The sequence below is a fragment of the Convolutriloba macropyga genome, chromosome 5, assembly GCF_964194025.1.
Source record: "Convolutriloba macropyga chromosome 5, txConMacr16.3, whole genome shotgun sequence".
Classification (NCBI taxonomy): Eukaryota; Metazoa; Xenacoelomorpha; order Acoela; family Convolutidae; genus Convolutriloba; species Convolutriloba macropyga.
In genome coordinates, this window is record NC_134472.1 from 16928703 (window position 1) to 16947945 (window position 19243).

General features: G+C 34.6%; 1 protein-coding gene across 1 annotated transcript in view; it reads left to right on the plus strand.

Moving 5' to 3' along the window:
- Positions 1 to 19243, plus strand: part of LOC142339184 (exocyst complex component 3-like) — a 31434-nt gene that overhangs the window by 3472 nt on the left and 8719 nt on the right. Inside the window, exons 4-8 of the mRNA XM_075388982.1 lie at positions 124 to 1091; positions 1283 to 1413; positions 4741 to 4939; positions 5818 to 5947; positions 9476 to 9637. Coding sequence (XP_075245097.1) covers positions 124 to 1091; positions 1283 to 1413; positions 4741 to 4939; positions 5818 to 5947; positions 9476 to 9637 — 1590 coding nt within the window. The remainder of the gene's footprint in view (positions 1 to 123; positions 1092 to 1282; positions 1414 to 4740; positions 4940 to 5817; positions 5948 to 9475; positions 9638 to 19243) is intronic.

Below are 19243 nucleotides of genomic sequence, written 5' to 3' on the forward strand. Positions count from 1 at the left end.
TAACAAAACCATTTTTCTCGAAAACCCATATTGTAGTGCATATTGCCACGAAAAAAGGATAGGAAATACTGATGAAAACTTCCATAGATGTCTTTCCTAGAAAGGGTTTTTCTCTATTTTCAGGTCTCGAGAACTGTCGTGACGATCTTCTAGTTGAACTATATCGACAGAGCAAATCGTCACATAGTTATGAACACAATGTTGAAACCATTCGCCAGTTCTTTGGCGACGTTGAAAAGTTGTTCTTCAAACTTCATCGCAAAATCATGGACGAAAATCTCCCGCGGTTCTTAGAGCTGGCAAACACAAATCCGGCTGAGCTAACAAATATTGCAAGGATAATATGGCGAGAAGAAGCTAAGAATAAACTGTGCAGAGAGGTCAAAGAAAAAGAAGGAATTGACAATCCCGATCGGCTGAATGGTAATCGTGAGTGGAGAGACGACTGCTTGAAACGTTTCGATGAAATAATATCTGAGAGAATTGAGAAGTATTTCTCAGAGTTGATGAAGTTCTTAGAACGCGGAGAGTTTTACGGGAAAACGGACGTTTTTGGAATTGAGGTCCACAAAATTAAACTGCAAGTTGTCCAGGACCTGAAGACAATCAAGTTTCACGTTGTGAAGTGTTTCCCACCAGATTTTGCAAAGGAAGTTTGGAATTTTCCCAATTTGTATGACTTCTTCTTGAATTTAGTGCATAGAAAAATGAAGGAATGGACATTCAAAGTTTGTCACGAAGTGAGCGAACCACGAATGAATGAACAAGAACGATTTGCACAGAAGACTCTGATTCTGCAGATGTTGTATTTTGTCAAGTTCCAGTACACCGGGGCGGAGTTCTTAGGCGTACCAGAATTAGAAATTGACGTGACCAGATACACTGATATTTTGGACCAGGGTGAAATTGACACCATGGAAACCCAGTTCCAAGAAATAACAGAGGAGTCGTTACAAAAGTACTCCGAGAATTGTCTCGAAACGGAAGTGAGATCATGGTGGAACCCAAAAGTTGATAATAATGGCATTATAGAAATGCCCAAAATTGTGGGTGGGTTGAGATACACGCAACTGCATATCGATCTGTTCCAGGTATACAACGATCATTAATTTCAGTTTCTTTTCAGTTTTTTAAAATTAACTCTCACGAAGTAATAAACGATTGGAGATTATGATCCAAAAAGTTGACATTAAACCAAAAAAATAATCAAACCGTAATGCATTTTAATTGCACATTTTCTGATCAAATATGATGTTAACAAACAAGTGCAATTGTTGTGTAGGCCATCAACTCCACCTTTGAATCAGTAGCGTTTGACAAGAAGATTCCGGCAAGCATCACCTACAATGTGGGCATCAGTGCTCTCTACTTTTACATGTCATTTGGAGACAATTACGAAGATCAGCTCAGGAGGTAGCCTATTTGTTCGTTTTCTGACAATATCGGGTCGGTTAAAGTTGATTCTGAAGCAAATTTTTGAAACTTCTTGGTAGAGTTCAAAGTTATTTTAAAGTTCGCACATTCAATCAGTTCAAAAAAGCGTTGACGTTCAAATTAATACGTAATTTCATGTTTAGGTTGTTTTGGTGAAAGTTGTCTTCTGTTTCTATTTTAAAGGACAGACCGTATTAGTTAAGCAGTGCGTATAAAAACCTTAAATTAGGGCTACAACTCATCTTGCCAATATACATTGGGTAGCAATGTGATTTAACGTATTTTAAATATCTAGCGGTTGATGCCAATGCAAATTATGCTCATTTTGCTGGATTTCAATGAGAGTAACTGTTTTAATTTATAAAGAGAATCAACATATTTTTTTAAATTTTGGTTCTGTGAGCGTAACGAAAAACGCAAAATCTCGGTATCTTGAAGGTCAATTACTGTAGGTTGTATTTAAACATATTCCAGTAGCCAATTGAAGGCGATTTATTGAAATTTGAAGGTAAAACCAAAACAAGGAGGCTCGGTAATGTGCATTTGCACATAATGTTCCGACCCCGCTCATTCATATTTTCGACTTAATTGTGTACCAAATAAGGAAAAGATAGAAATCTTTCAAAAATTGTTTAAAAATAATTGGTATATGGATAAAATCAATAAAAAAGCGGGCCGATGAGACCTGCCATTATTAAGACTACGAGACAAGACAAACAAATAAATTCAAAAAGCAACAACAAACATTTACATCCGAAACTCAATGTCTTTTTTGAAAATACATTACATGATAACGAAGTCAAAATAGTTTGTAGTTCCTAATGGGACTCGGTAACAAGTACACAAAAAACAACAAGTATGGCCAAGTTTAAAAAAGTTTATATTTTTCGAAAACATCGAATTTCAACTAATAAAAATTACTAGATATCAAGTGAAATCGTTAAATGGGTTTATGCTCAATCATACCTCAATATGAAGATATTGAGAGCTGTCATTCTCCCGAATATTTTGTACGCCTACAAAAACAAACGACAAATTCAGACGAGAAACGGCGTCGAAGCCGTTAAAACCGGAATCTCTTCTATTTAATTCAAATAATAATTTTATGTTTGTTTTTTTTTACACCAATGATGAGATATGTGGCATCTCAAGACTGACAATAGGTAACAAATATTGGAAAAAACAACAAAAAATGAATAGTTAAAAAATATATCTTTAGTTTTCGAAAGCAATTAATTTCAAAGACAAAACATTAGCTATCAACTGAAATCATTAATTAGGTTCTTTTAGTTTTTAGAAAAAAGCCTTTGAGATCTGTACTTATTTGGAAAATGTCATGCGTCTACAAAAGGAATGATAAAGAAAAACAAAAAAAAAATCGAAAAATATTTTAATTTTTTGAAAAACTGGTATCGAAGACGTTAAAACAATGAGCAATGCACTAAAAGTCTTAGATATGTCCATTTGTACCTTTGTGAAACAACAATTATTTGACATGCGACCTGTATGTAACCTGTAGTTGATGAGAATAGGAAACAAGCAGACTAAAATAACAGCAAAATGAAAATGAAAAAATAATTTAACATATTTTTTAAAACAATTAATTCAAAAGTCAAAAAGCTTTTGCTATCATTTAAAACTAGAATATAGGTTCATGTGTTCTTCAATAGAAAGCCGCTAAAGCTTGCTCTTACCCAGAAATTATAATACGACTACAAAAAACTGACAAAGACAAAAATTAATTTGATATTTTGCCAAAAAAGCGCTATTGAAGAACTTAAAAACAAAAATGCATTTAAAACGTTCGATATGTCCAATTGTGCTTTCCTTGAACAACAATAAATTAATATGCAACAGTTCAATAAAGAAACTAGGTATCAAGTAGACAAAAATTACAACAATTGTTATATAAAGAATACGTCTGTGTATTTTTTATATCATTTGATTTCAAGTTAATGAAAACTTAAGCTATAAAAAACTCTTTGTACATCAATAGGATGCTGCTAAAACTTCTGCAGTTATCAAGATTTTTTCTTTCGGCCTCAAAATCAACAAAAACAAGAAACTCTATTAAATTCTGCTAGAAGACGGTGTAGAAGTAGATAAAACCACAATGATTTCACTGAAAAACTGGTGTGTCCATTTATGCCTTTTTTTAAATGTCAATAATTTGTTATCCTACTTGTCATCAATGCGATAAGATAAAAACCTCGAAATGGGAAAATGCCCAAAAAGCAAAAAAAATTGCGAAAACTCGTATTATCAGAGCGGAAAAACCATAACTTAAAACTCAAAACCGCAAAATTGAGTTATTCCATTAGAATGACCATGCGACCTGAAAAAAAGTCGCAAAGGTCAGTAATTCATTGTTCAACTAAAATGACTTTTATTTTTCGACTATTAAACTAGGTAGGTTTCTTTGAAACTTCTTGGGAAGCCAATTAGACCTGTCTTCAGTTCAATGGGCTGTGAATTGTTTTTTCATAAATGTACATAAATTCAAAAAATGAAAAAATGTTAAAAACCATCGACTGATTTGAATCCGAATTTTTAGAACTTTAAAAAGAGCGATTAGACTAAAGCTAGACAGGTTTTTGCGGTTCGTCCATTGGGAACACGTAATTATTACGAATACTTTGGATATGGTTAAATTTACTAAAAATGTCTATCAGATAAGAATGAAGCATTTTGCATAATTATTGAGTTAAATTAGCAACAAAAATCGACAAAAATTTATTTCAAGAACATTCTCAAAGGATGCACAAGAAAACTTAGCTTTTTTGGAGTTAAAAATGATTGTATCCGCAGTTCTTAGGTGTATTTGCAATCCGGCAAATTTAAACAAAATGGACTAAAGAAGCATATATGTGCCTATTTATAAATATTAAAGAAGCTATTTTTGATGAATATTTAGCGGTAATTTTATTCAAAAATTGGATCAAAGAGATCAACAACACTTCTGATTTTGGAAGTAAAACCAACAACACTATTTTTATATATTTTTTGGCAAAATTGGCAAAAGAATGCGTTAAAATACGGAACATGTGATTAAGAACGAAAATCAGTCAAATGTTCACAAAACTTTAAACCTCGATAACTACTTCGAAGAAACGAAATTTTAAAAAAATCTTTTTTATGTATTCTACGCTAGACGGGCTTTCGAATGATATCACTCACAACTCTCTACGGTGAACATATCGACGGGCCAAAATTGACTGAATAAAAAATCATTTGAATATATGGTTCCTCCCCCAGTAAAGTGGGTCGGAACAAATAGTTCATTCTGTGCTTAAATTTGTTTTCAAGGTTTTACGAAGACTGGCGGCAGACGAAAGAGTTTGCAGATTCACAGAAGACAGCCTACTTCTTGGCTGTGATGGTTGCCAACATGAACTGCTGCTCTTCTATTGTGGAGAACAACATCGAGAAGCTCTCCAAGAAGTTCTTCACTTCAGGCGACTGGATGGAAGATCAAGTTGAACGAATTACCAAGAAGACACAACAGGTTACAACTGAACTTGTTATTAATTGATTGCAATTGATGAGCAATTATTGTAAACGTGCGTCTTTCTTTATGCAAAGTTTTTGCTTTACCATTTTTTTGTCTGACGTTTTTGACTTTTGGTCCTCAAAAACGGGATCACCTGGTGAAGCTTGATGGGCATTAAATTCTCGTAGAGCCTTTCGCATTACTAGACTCTAAGTATGTGATTCACCGAAACTTCTTTGGAAACAAATTCATGGTGTAAAGAGAGGTTCTGGATTTTACACCCCCTCTAAATTAAAATGAGCGCCCTGTCGTTCTAGAGCAATTCATCCGATGTTAGTTGGGTTATGATTCAAGAATCCAAATCGTGGTTTGCTGTGCAAAGCACAACTGTTCCAACCTGGGAGTTTCGACCATAAAAATTATTTATAGAAAAAAATGTTTGGGTTAATTTTGACTCCAAAATGGGAAATTTTTGAAATATAGTCAGCATATCAGCGGAAAATATCCGCCCATGCCCGCACTGCCCGGTGTTGGGATTGAAACAGGTAAATGAAGAAAAATATGTTAGAATTTGACAACTTAATTTTTGTAAACGTCACAAAAATATTCTATTTTGGTCCCCTGCTTGTCCAATTTCCGGCTACTCAGGTCGTTAAATTTTTTGTTTATTTGAAGAGTTCTTGCAGCTTGACGTTTTTTTCTTGTATTCTGTACAAATATATTGCAATAGACATTTTTGTTTTTATGTCCGTCATCATTTTGATATCTGTTTTTATTCTCAACTTCATTTTTTGTAGGTCTCACGACAAGAGTTTTTTTTTTGAGTCGTATTGCCACAGGCCTTTGATTTTTATGATGTTTTGTATTTTAATATATCCCTCTTTGTTTTCCAGGTGAAACGGCGTTTCCTGGAAATAGCTATCGTGTGTGCTCAGGAGTTTGTGTATGGTAACTTTGCATTCTGGACTAAGGAGTCCTACTTGGACAACCTGTTAAACCGGGATGTATGGCTGGTAGACGGTGGTACGTTTCCTTGCTCTCTCAAATGTTAAATGGAATCAAGTGTCTTTTAGTAATAAGAAACTCAGGATGCAATTATTTGAAACATTTAATGTTCAACAAGGAGGCTCGGTAATGTGGGTACGCACATAATGTTCCGACCCCGCTCATCCACATTCTTGATTCTTCACTTAATTGGCTGACAAATGATGAACTGATAGAAAAGTTACAACGACATACATATCGCTCAATAAACCATAATGGAATACAATAAGGCCACGCTAGAGGGCCGATAAAACTTGTTGTTAATAGGACTACTGGAAAAGACTATAATAAAAATTAAATAACAAACATTAATTAAGACCAAAACTCGATGTCTATATTTTTAAAATTTTATAATAAAATCAACCTTCTATCAGATGAAACCCAAACAAAAAATAACCTTTACTTCAATAGAAAAAATTTGGGACCTGTTCTCAATGCGACTGGGTAACAGGTCGACAAACAGAGCAAAAGTGTGCGAAATTCAGAAATACGTTTCTATTTTTAAAAACAATTGATTTCAAAAATGATTATTATATTTGGATAAAATTTGAAATCACTAAAAATTTTAAGTTTATCTGCATATGAAGCAATTGAGACCTGTCATCATCCAGTGTACGTCATACGACTACAAAAAGAAGGACAAATACCTGCAAAAACTAAGCTTTGCACGAAATGGCACGAAACCGTTAAAATGGTTGAAACCATACACTTGTTACTAAAAGCAAAGAAAAAGTTCAATTTCGCAATATTTCAAAGCCAATTGGACCTACCATTAGCGTAATAATTGTAAAAGGAAACAAAAGTCCTTTAAAATGTACAAATATATAAAATTCTCAATTAGTTATAAAATTTTGTAGTAACAGTAGTAACAAGACCGAGAAACAGTTGGTTGGCACTAAAACCATTATTATTTTAATTATAGCTCACTAGAAACGGGTTGTGACCTGTCTTTACAGAGGCTAAGCTACAAAGCGACCAAAAAACAATTTGAAACTGGCGAAGCTCAAAAATGCAATTTTTTTCAAATATTTGAAAAACAATTTTGTTTCAAATGTCATAACAGACTTAAAATTTCAACAAAAAGAGGTCGATTAAAATGCAACACCTCAGAAAGCCAATTGGGCCTGTCATTATTGAGACTAATTCACGACACGACAAAATAACAAAAACAGGCAGAAGCCAAAACTTCAAAAAATTTTAAACCACAGTGTTCAAGGTACTACATTTATAAGATGTTATCTGCAAGAGCTGTAAAACATCACTTGGTTCTCATCTGAAAATCAATGGGGTTTTCCCTATAAAAGGACTACATAGAAATGACAACAAAAAAACCCAAAAAGTGAACAGTAGAGAAATCTAGAAAATTTCCTCTGAAACTATATGGCACAAGCAATCAATCAAAACATATAACCAACCGGGAAAATAATGTTTGAGTCAACAAAAGTAATTGAGACTTCTTATTAGTGAGATTGAGTTACATTGTGATAAAAATCAAAGCAGAGAGGAAACAGTTTAAAAAGTATTTTAAAAAAAATTGGCTTGAAAGTTACTAAGAGAAATAGCTATAAACTGAAGTTAAAATAGGTTGTTATATTTCCTGGGGAAGCAATTGAGAGCAAGCATTGTCAGGTATATGTCGTATAACAACCAGAATAAAGACAAATTGACGCAAAAAAAACCACTAAATTTTGCAAGAGAACAGTGTCTCAGCCCAAAAGCGGAAACTATTCAATAAAAAAAATTAACATATTCGGATACGCCTTTTTTAAATCCGTTCATTTTCCCAACTATACTTATCTTCAACTGGATCTGTCAATAATGTAATAATTCGACAACGAAACAAAATGAATTAAAAAAACCTGAATTTATACTAAAAAAAATTGAAACTCGTAGTGTCAAAACCAAGAATCCATTAGTTAATTATAAAACCGTTACAGACATTAATTTATTGGCTAACAGGAAATGGGTTTTTGATTGTTTTTATTGAGACTACGCCGAAGCTGTGAGAAATAAGAGAAATCGTTGGCAAAGTTCAAAACTTCGCCTACATTTTCCTAAAACAAATGAAATCAAAGTTATAAGAGACATTAGTTAACAACTGAAAGCATTGTCTGCTTCAAATAAACCTCCTATTAAGCCATTCCGATAACTGATTGCGGTGACTATGTCATTTGACTACAAAAAGTATAAAAAAATAAATGCAAAACATAAGAAATCCACAAAATTTTACGAAAGCAATTGTCCAGAGCCATAAAAAACACGAGTTTTAATCTGAGACCGTAAAATATGGTCGTTAGTATTCATTTGTTTGTAAATAGTATCTGTCGATAAAAGAGCCCTTATTTGAAATTCTTGTCAGCAATATGCATAAGAAACTATATGCGGAAAAGTTTTTTTTTAAAAGGCCGCGCCACCTTAAAATCCAAAATTTTATTACCGTATGGGTCCATGGTGAGATCAATATTCAAATGGTTGCGAAATAGATCAATTTTTAAACAAAATTTTCAAGTAAATCATAAATAAATAATGCATTTCGTTTAATTATCGTGATTAAATTTGCAAAAATCTGGCAAAATTATGATTTCTGAAGACTTAAAACGAGCGGGAGTGCAACTAGCTCTCTCTTCAAGCTTCTGATGAATATGACTGCAGTTCTAAATTGTCTACTTTCCGCAAATTCAGTGAAAGTGGGCCAAAAATGCATATTTGGTCCCATTTTTGACGAAAAAAGTCTGATTTTTGAAAAATTTTGCATACATTTTAGCCAAAAGGCTCAGATCTAACAATTCCGCAACCCCCTCAATCTTTTAAGATAAGATGAATCCCACTACCGTTAACAATTTCAAGATATTTTAGGAAAATTAACGTGGTCAAAAATTACGGAAAGTGTGAACAAAAACAACAGAATTCACTCTACTTTTCTAAAAAAAAAAACGAAAATCAAAAACTTTTCAATTCCATATTCTACGCTGGACGGGCTTTCTAATGATACCAGTCGCAACTCTCTACGATGAATATATCGATCGGCCAAAATTGACTGAACAAAAAAAAACCCAATTGAGTATATAGTTCCTCCCCCCACTAAAAGTGGGGTCGAAACAATTAACTTTAATTCTTTATTGTATTGAGTTTATGATACTTCCCGCCCTTACCCCGTTAACAGCAATTTCTCTATTCGTATATATCAAGGCCTTAATTATTACTGTTTCCTTTGTTTATAATAATTAGTTATCTACAATGCCTATCTCTGTGATTTTTGCTATGACTGAAATTTTAAAATTTTACAGATATTAGGAGAAATAAAGAATATAATCCTTTTTTATAATGAATTCGAATAATAATTAAATAAACGCTAATCTAACGTCATTTGTATATAAAACTACGAGAGGTGATGCAATTGGGGGTGAATTTGAAAACTTTCTTTCTTCACTCTGAAATAAATAATTCTCTTCTAGGTCAAATTCTGCACCAACTGATCTTGTTGATAATCGTGAATGTTCATTTTAGATGAGCCGCTGTATGAGTCCATATCAATGACTGTGACTGACTTCATAGAAAATGACCTGAACTCTCTCCAGTCTAAATACACGGAGGTGTTTATCAACAAGTGCCAAACAGAGGTTGCAGTCGCTTACCTGAAGAAACTCATGGTCAAGCGCACATTTGGGGGTTAGCTTTTATTAACATTCAATTTTTGAAAATTGTTCTTGTATCTCAAAATATGTATTATAAAAACCGATAGCTATTGCTATAGTACGTAAAGAGCTGAGTGAATTTCAGATCAAATAAAAATGGTTAATTCGTTAAATAGTTTTTCGTAAATTCTTTTTAAAAAATGTGTTTAAAATCTCTAAAGAAAACCTGATAAATTGTGCAACTGGTCAGTGTTGACAAGGATAAATTTAAATTGCATGAAAAATCGATTTGTGTGTAAACTTAATGTGATTTTGCTGTGATTTTGATCAAGGCCGATCAGCTTCTGTTTGTTATGCTGAAATCTCAGATGATGTCCCAAGACAATTTGTGTATTTTCGATTATGAGTTCTTATTGCATGATTAACAGCAAGGAATATAGCTGAAAAAGTTCCCTTGGCTCGCTCTGTGAGCTTTCGCGTGTCCACGTCCACGACTTCTGCTGGCCTTGACCAACAGGGCGATTTTGATTTTCTAGTTCCCTCAAGCTTACACAACTTCATTTGTGGTACTCATACTAATTAATGAGAATTTTTTTTAAAATAAGGTGTAATTTTTGTCAATAATTTGGGTTTTCTAAAGATAGGTAGATTTGTATGATTAGAGTTGTTCAAATAAAAAAATATTTTAAAATTCCCGAAAGTGTAATGATTTCATAGTGAAAGCGTTTTTGAAATTGACATTCAAATAGGGAACTAGAAATGATCTGTATAGAAAAATGACTGCGATCAAAGCAATAGAGCAGAAACGATGACAAAGCAACAGAAACGCAGATCCACTTTTATCAACAGTATCCAAAAGAGTTTTGATGGTACTTGTTAGAACTAACAATGGTGTTCATTATTTTTGTAGCTGTAGATAGTTTGTCAATTGCATTGATCAACTATGTTTGCTCATACACGCAGAAAGATCTCTTAGTATAGTGGTTGTGTACCAAAGCTCGCATTTGAAAACTACCAGCTGCGACCTTTTGTTTCAGCAACAAACTGCCATTTGCTGGATTCAACTTTATCTTGAATTTTGCTTCTAATAATTGAAAAATTATACTGAAATTGTGCTCGCAATTAAAAATTACTTTGATCTGATTGAATATAAGCATATCTTTTTCTTTACTTTTGTTCCATTGAAAGTATTGGAAACTTTGTGCGAAAAGGTATTTTTGATAAGTTTTTTTTTCAGCTAAATTATTGTTTAATAGCCGCTCTTATCTTTCCAGCCGGCTATTATAGCGCTCCTAATTTCTTACGATTCAAAAAATTTGAATTGCATTGGGGCTGTGTTTTTTTAACATCTGATCACACATTTTCATGATTTTTGAAGTCAAACTGGAGTAGTGAATTCTGTAACGCCGAAAGAGGAAGAGAAGCGAAAAATCGAGTGGTTTTGTGGCGTAAATTTTTTCACTCCAATTTTCAAAAGAGCGAGAAAACTTTGAACAACAGTTTGCTTTCTCAATTGTGATTTTTTATTCACATGCGGCAATTTGGCTTTGATTTTCAATTTCTTGATCGGTTTTTAAAAAGTGGTTTTCACAATCCCTTTATTGTGCATTCAAAGTTTATTTTTTGTTCAGTCAATGAAGATTTCTTGCTTGAATTGTGTCAGGACGTGTACTGTTATGTTTTTTCACTTTGTTTTGCTTTATCTTGTTCAGACAGTTTGCATGAAATCTTTTTACTTCTTTGGGCTAGTTTAATTCTTCGCGCATTCTACGCAGTGTTTTTAAGCAGCAGTTGCCCAGCAAAGCAATCTAAAATGAACAGAATTGGTATCAAAAACAGAATCAAAATAGAAATGGGATAAACTTTGTTCTTATAAGTATGCATAACTACGAAATCCAACCGAAATAGTTCGTAGTTAAAATTGTTTTTGTGCAACAATCAATTTTTGTCATTGTTTTTCTGTTCCTTCAATCCCAATTGGTGTTATGGGAATTAATGGCGGCTGTTTTTCGGCAATCTGTAGGGTATGATTACTATCTTTTTTATTCATATGATCTTGTGGGCTTGCGTTAAATAGACTAGACGTGGATTACATACTTGATACATTTGTTTAATCCATAAGTGTTAGCGCGGCTATGTTAACATTTTCCACTATAATTAGTTAAGTTGATGGCCGCGTAAATAATAAAAGGGATGTTTGAGCCTCGTATTAATTTTTGATCACTCTTGAACGAAGTTTGAAGCAAATATTGATCGTACTTTTGTATTTATGCAAAATTTATGAAATCGCTTGGCGACTCTTCACTACTACAAGTCAAACGAAAAGTGCGCCGCACTTTTAGAGTCTGTAAAAATGAGCTCGAGTAACATTTGAAGCTCCCTTAGTTATGTCATTATTAAGCCCCTCCCCCTCTGGCTCAAACTGGTTGTAATAGAATGGATTCTCGCGCGTCGTTCGAAAGCATTTTTTTGTTTTTAGTCTCTTATGTTTATCTCTCGGAGGTTTCGTGTCACCACTTTGTCGGTTTTTTCAAAATTCTATGAATTCATTTTTTCCCATTCTCTCTGGGCAAGCTTCACTCTTTTGCTTAGCTTGCATTCAAAGAACGATTAAATGGCAGCGAGCGCATTTTAAAATGGACGAAGTAAAGGTTGAAAGGCTGCTTTCAACCAGTTGAGGATGGACGAAGTAAAGGTTGAAAGGCTGCTTTCAACCAGTTGAGGAGTGTGCTGTGTAACAAAAAAATGGTACTTCCAATGCAGATACCGGGCTTTGAAATGTTATGTGCACCCGATATACACATATTGCAGCGAGACATGGACAATATCAAAAGTGATACAAGACAAAATCTGTGCTTTTGAAATGTGGTGTTTGCGACGAATGCAAAGGATATCCTGGACAGCCAAAAAGAGCAATTCAGAAGTTCTGAGAATCACCTGCAAACAAAAAAGCTTGCTCAAGGAAATCAAACGACGACAATTGCGCTTCCTTGGTCATGTCATAAGGAAAGGGGAGCTAGAAGCGCTATCACTTTCCGGAAAAATAGATGGGAAGAAAGCAAAAGGCAAACAGAGGACCCTCTTCCTACAACAGTTTCCTGGAAGACCGAATGGCATAATACATGCGGCCAGAGATCGAGAAAAATGGAAACTCTTCACAAATGAGGCAACCAACGTCTGTCAACAGATATGATAACAGAAGAAGAAAGGTTGAAAACGACACCAGAATAGAAACGCGATAAAGTCGGCCTATGATTAACAAACTTTCGTTTATTGTGTTACGCTAGGTTTAACGCTCAATTCATTAGTGACCATAAATTACTCTCAAATGAAGTATATCAATTGTTTGGTTCCTAATTGTCTTTTATGCAAAGTAAAATGGAAAAACTTGAGAGCACGAAGTTTATATGCAGCTTCCTTAGAGACCACAAAGGCTCCTAGTGTAAGATTCTTTTGATCTGCTGAGGAATCATTAGAGGTTCGTGGTCTGGAGGAAAATTCAGAATTTTGAGAGGACTGAAGAAGATATCTTTGTATCTTTTTATTATGAAACTGAAACATGTCTAACTACGAAATGAAATGAAGAAAAGTTTGGACTTTAAATTATTTTGTGCGACAATCAATATTTTCCTGTTTTCCAATCCCAATCGCGGTTTTTTTGCGGCAATCTGCGGGTATGCTTTGTTTTTTTTCTATACTAATTTTTGAGTTTCTTCCCTACTCTACTTTATTTGTTCTACTCTTGTAAGTTGGGAGTTTAGAAAATGACGATTGCTTGTGATACCAAGTTGCTTTCGAAGTAATTTGAATCATACTAGAACTTCTTTAGTTTCCAGGCATGAAATTTTATTGCTTTATAAAGTTTTTGGATATCAGTCTAATTGATTCCGATTTTGTTGCACACTTCGAAGATGTTGTTGCAAACTTTGTTTTCGCGAGCGTCTTTTGTAGAGCATACTTAATCCAAATAAGTTAAGAAGGCACTTCAGTTCGAAGCATCGGTGGACTTGCAGTAACCGATATTATCCCTCGTGTTCCATTTTTGTCCATTCTATACATATTTGCGTTCTGAGATCTTTAGAGCACGATAGCTCTAGCTGTTGTAATCTATTATTACAATGTACGGAAAGTTATCAATCCAAAAACACAAGATGCTGTGCTGTTCAGTGTCTATAATTTGATCTCAGGTTGTCGAGACATCTGAAAGACGTTCACAATGTAGGAAAACATCGGCCAACCTTCCCGATTGTTATCCTTGCAAAAGCGCAAGATTTGGTTCACGGAGCACGATTTGTTCACAAGAGAGCATTTGAAGCTCACGATTTAGTTCACGTCGGAAACTTTGAGACGACGAGTTTTAGTTCACGTTTTAGAGTTTGTTCACAACTGAGGTGCATCAAGTTTTTAAAATAAGTTCATGCTGAACTTGACGGGGTTCACAGGAATCCAATTTTGGAAACTTAATAAATCAGTTCACGAGGCCTGCTTCTTTTTATAAAGTGATACCTACTGATATTTTCTTTGCGTTTTCCACAATTGTTTGAGGATTTCATAGACAACTGCTCAGTTCAAATTTGAACAAATGATTTAAACACCGCCAGAACATGATAAGTCTGTTTTTGTACATTGAGTACTTGATGACTTTTCGCCCAAATGATAACAGCACCGATAACGTACAGCTTGATGTTTACAAGGTCTTTGTTTTTGACATCAAATGGTATCGGTTGAACGTAGATTGAAGTGAACTGATTACTGGATCTGTTTGCATAGTTAACCAGTACAGCTGAGGTACAGATGTCTGGTTGTTCATTTGGATGTGTATTCTCGCAATTAAGTTCGCCTCAAAGTGGGCATTGCTGGTTTGACCTCGATTTATTGGATCAAGATATTGCGGGAAAAGTTTACGAAACTAGCTGACAAATACTTCTGTATTTCAGTAAATTTCAGCTGTTGGGCCTTCTAAAGTTTTGACAAGCCGGACAATGTTTTTGTTGAAAAGCTTGATGATTTTAATACTGATACATGTTAGAATGGCACCATTCTATCTTGATAGAATGGCACCGGTAGATTATCACTCTATATTTCATATTTTGGATGTTCCCAACTCTTGCTATACAATACAAATTATTTTCAGTGCAAAATCGAGTTTCACACGTAATAAAAAATTTGTTCCTGGGGGGGGGGGGTGAATGCGGATGGGGTGGTAAATCAGTTATGAAGCTATCAATAATGGTATAAATTGCACTCTTGTCGCAAATAATCAATAATATGTGCTTCTTTGATCGACCGCTTTATGGCTTCAGCGACAATTAACTTGCTGGGTACATTTTGCAAAGATCAATGCTGGGTACATTTTGGCGCAATGCGGGTTCTGAAATTGCGAATTTTTCACAGATTTACACAGATTTCTCCTTTAGCCACAGTTGACCGAGATTATTAGATGAGATGCCTTAATGATACAGGGTTTGTTTGTTCATACGTATGTTTGTTTGTTTGTTTGTAAACTTTTGTAAACTTAATGAGTTAAGTTTACAACTGTTTGCAATTTCTTCACGCTACAAAAATCATGAAATTTTGCAGTTAATCAATTGAGATCTGAGGAAAAGTAAAAATCAAAACTTTGTCATTACATGATTTGTCATTACATGAGTTGTTGATAATTGTTTAAAAGCAGTTCTAATGATTTGCCAAGTTAATCAAATGAAACTTCAGACGTTTGAGAAGTTCTATGATGGCGATTCTATTTGACTTTTCATAACAGTGTTATTAATTGCTCTTGAACGAAGTTCATAGCAATTGTTGTAAAGGTGTTGGTCTTTTTTATGCAAATTTTTCGCTTGACCATTTTGGGCTTTTCTTCTAGAACATTCTTCGACTTCTCAAGTGACTTTTTCACGCTTTCGTTCTTCATTTTGAGTGATCTCTATTACTCTCACTCCGAAGTAGAGCTTGTTGTTAATATAAAATCGGTTGTAGCATATCAAAAAGTAGGGCCGGATAGTCGAGTGGGCAGTGCATCTGGTTAAGGAGCGGGAGGTCAGTGGTTTGGATCCCTGCGGGGTGAAGTGTTTTTCCACCCGCCTGTCGTTGAAGAGAAATTATTCCGACATTAGTCGGTTTATGTTTAGATCAATGTAATTTACCATAAAACTATAAACACTTTTTTATTTTAAAACGCAGTGACTAGTTAGTCTGAATTTGCAGTGTCGATTGCAGTGTCGATTTTAGTTTTTTTCTGTAAAATTGCGAAGATTCTTGACTACCAAATTAAATGATGGATCTGGTAAAAACTCGACCACCGTTTTGCTATGATAAAAATTACCTGATAAAAATTACCTGATTTCGTTGTGTTTGGTAATTCTTTTGGTGTACTACAAAATAATTTTTTTTTCATTTAAAGTTCGAATGAGGTTTGTTTTCTTTTAAAAATGATCGTTTTTAGCGCTTTGAAAATGCTTGAATTATAGTTATATTTCGTCTGAATTGAGTCACCGAACGGTTAGTTTAATTGCCTCAACAAAGTTTGCAGCCAGTATATTAGTCCTGCTGTTTTTTATGCCTTTTTCGCTTGATTTATTTTTGTCTCACGTTTTTGACTTTTCGTCGTTAAAATCGGGTTCACCAGGTGAAGACCCAGGTCATTAATCTGTCAAGCGTTTCTCTAAGTGGTTTACTAATCTCTTAATATGCGATTCACCGGAGCTGCTGAGAAGAAAAATTCATGCGGTAACTAGCAGTTTGGACGTACTTCAGCATCCCGCTACTCCTCCCCAACTGCGCCACACTCATCTTTCCACATCCACTCTACATCCCCGCCACTTTAACATCTCTCATTACACCTCTAACCCAGCGCGCGCAACCACTGCTCCCCACCCGCTTTAAGGGTTTTGGGTGCTTGTTACAACCAAAACAAATTGCTCGCCGATCATTTGGGAGGACCTCGCCCGATCTTTGTCGGTGATATTTTTTTTAATGTGAACTTTAATGAATAAATGGCTGAAATAAAAATTGCTCTTTTTTTGGGTAGTTCGAAGTTAAGGCCGGCAATTAATAATTTGCTAGATTTGTACAGGATTTTCTAATTGCTCTCGAAAGAAGTTTGAGGCAATTCTTGTAAAGGTGTATGTCTTCTTAATAGATGAGAAGCGATAGCCGCTTTTACTCTGGACATCGTTTTTTACGACTCGAAGAGGAGTATTGGTGTTCTTAAGGTTTTTACGACTCGAAGAGGAGTATTGGTTTTCTCTCGGTTTTTTTTTCTTTACAGGAAATAGATTTGTTCACGCGGCATTTTGACCTAAAAGCGAAATTGAGAAAAGCTGTCTTGGTGAACAGATTTTCGCTAAGCGAGAGAAGAAGCGAGAGATAGCTGGGGATATAATTGGCCTTCTCTTGGTTTTTTACGATTCGAAGAGGAGCACTGATTTTCTTAAGGTTTTTCTTTTTTACCGAAAGTACTATTCGTTCAGACGATGCTTTGACCTAAAAGCGAAAAGGAGTAAAATTGTCGTGTGGAATAATTTTTTCTGAGCGAGAAAAGTATTTTGATCATGCGTTGGGTTTAGTGAATGACTTTTTGACTTTGAAAAGTAGTTCTTGACTGAATTGCACATATAGATGACCGTTTTTAGCCGTTTTTTCGTCTAAGCGGCCCGATTTTTTTGCTTTTAATTTGGTTTCTTGTAGAAATAAATTTTATTCGATACTATGTTGAAATGTCAACCTCGGAAATTGATACCACAGTGTTTTGCAGAGCCTGAAAATGCGTTTCAAGTTTATATTTTTGTTTTTTATATTAATATCTTCCTTTTTGGATCTTTTAACTGTCTTTTTGGCAAAAATCAGTTAATATGGCAACTTCTCTTTGATAATTCCTATACTCAACGCCTCTTTCTACCTCGATCTAATTCTGTTTCATAAAATTGTACATATGCTAATCCGATTTTGGTCATTTTTTTCCGATTTTCGTCATTTTTTCGTTTGTATTTTGGTTGTTATTGCTAGAAAGTTTTTTTATGCAACATGAGGGGTTTGAATTTTGTTTCAATAAAAATTCAATCATTTTTTGGCGTTAAGTTTGGAAAAAACAGTTAACATTCTTTTCACAAATGCAGTCTTAAAAGTTCTTTGACCATTTTTTTGCAAAATTTTTCAATGTTTCGTGTTTCGTATTTATGAGTTCTGCTTTTTCCTTTTTTGTTCTCTTCCGGAAGATAGATCTTTGTATCGGATGACTAGTTATCTTTTCTATGTCTTGAATGCTGAACAATGAAATGTATTCGTTTTTCCTTGAGTTTTTAAATTGATTTTTTTTTTCAAAAATCAAGACTGTTTTTTTGTTACGGTGTTCCTTACATTGTGCCTATATTTACATTCTAGTGATTATCATTCTAGTTTTTTCCTGGCACCTATATTTATGTCCCTCATATTTTTGACTTTTCGCCGTTAAAATCGGGTTCAACAGGTGAACACCCAGGTCATTAATCTGTCAAGCGTTTCTCTAAGTGGTTTACTAATCTCTTAATATGCGATTCACCGGAGCTGCTGAGAAGAAAAAGTCATGCTGTAACTAGCAGTTTGGACGTACATCAGCATCTCCCTACTCCTCCCCAACTGCGCCACACTCATCTTTCCACATCCACTCTACATCCCCGCCACTTTAACATCTCATTACACCTCTAACCCAGCGCGCGCAACCACTGCTCCCCACCCGCTTTAAGGGTTTTGGGTGCTTGTTACAACCAAAACAAATTGCTCGCCGATCATTTGGGAGGACCTCGCCCGATCTTTGTCGGTTATATTTTTTTTAATGTGAACTTTATTGAATAAATGGCTGAAATAAAAATTGCTCTTTTTTTGGGTAGTTCGAAGTTAAGGCCGGCAATTAATAATTTGCTAGATTTGTACAGGATTTTCTAATTGCTCTCGAAAGAAATTTGAGGCAATTCTTGTAAAGGTGTATGTCTTCTTAATAGATGAGAAGCGATAGCCGCTTTTACTCTGGACATCGTTTTTTACGACTCGAAGAGGAGTATTGGTGTTCTTAAGGTTTTTACGACTCGAAGAGGAGTATTGGTTTTCTCTCGGTTTTTTTTTTACAGGAAATAGATTTGTTCACGCGGCATTTTGACCTAAAAGCGAAATTGAGAAAAGCTGTCTTGGTGAACAGATTTTCGCTAAGCGAGAGAAGAAGCGAGAGATAGCTGGGGATATAATTGGCCTTCTCTTGGTTTTTTACGATTCGAAGAGGAGCACTGATTTTCTTAAGGTTTTTCTTTTTTACCGAAAGTACTATTCGTTCAGACGATGCTTTGACCTAAAAGCGAAAAGGAGTAAAATTGTCGTGTGGAATAATTTTTTCTGAGCGAGAAAAGTATTTTGATCATGCGTTGCGTTTAGTGAATGACTTTTTGACTTTGAAAAGTAGTTCTTGACTGAATTGCACATATAGATGACCGTTTTTAGCCGTTTTTTCGTCTAAGCGGCCCGATTTTTTTGCTTTTAATTTGGTTTCTTGAAGAAATAAATTTTATTCGATACTATGTTGAAATGTCAACCTCGGAAATTGATACCACTGTGTTTTGCAGAGCCTGAAAATGCGTTTCAAGTTTATATTTTTGTTTTTTATATTAATATCTTC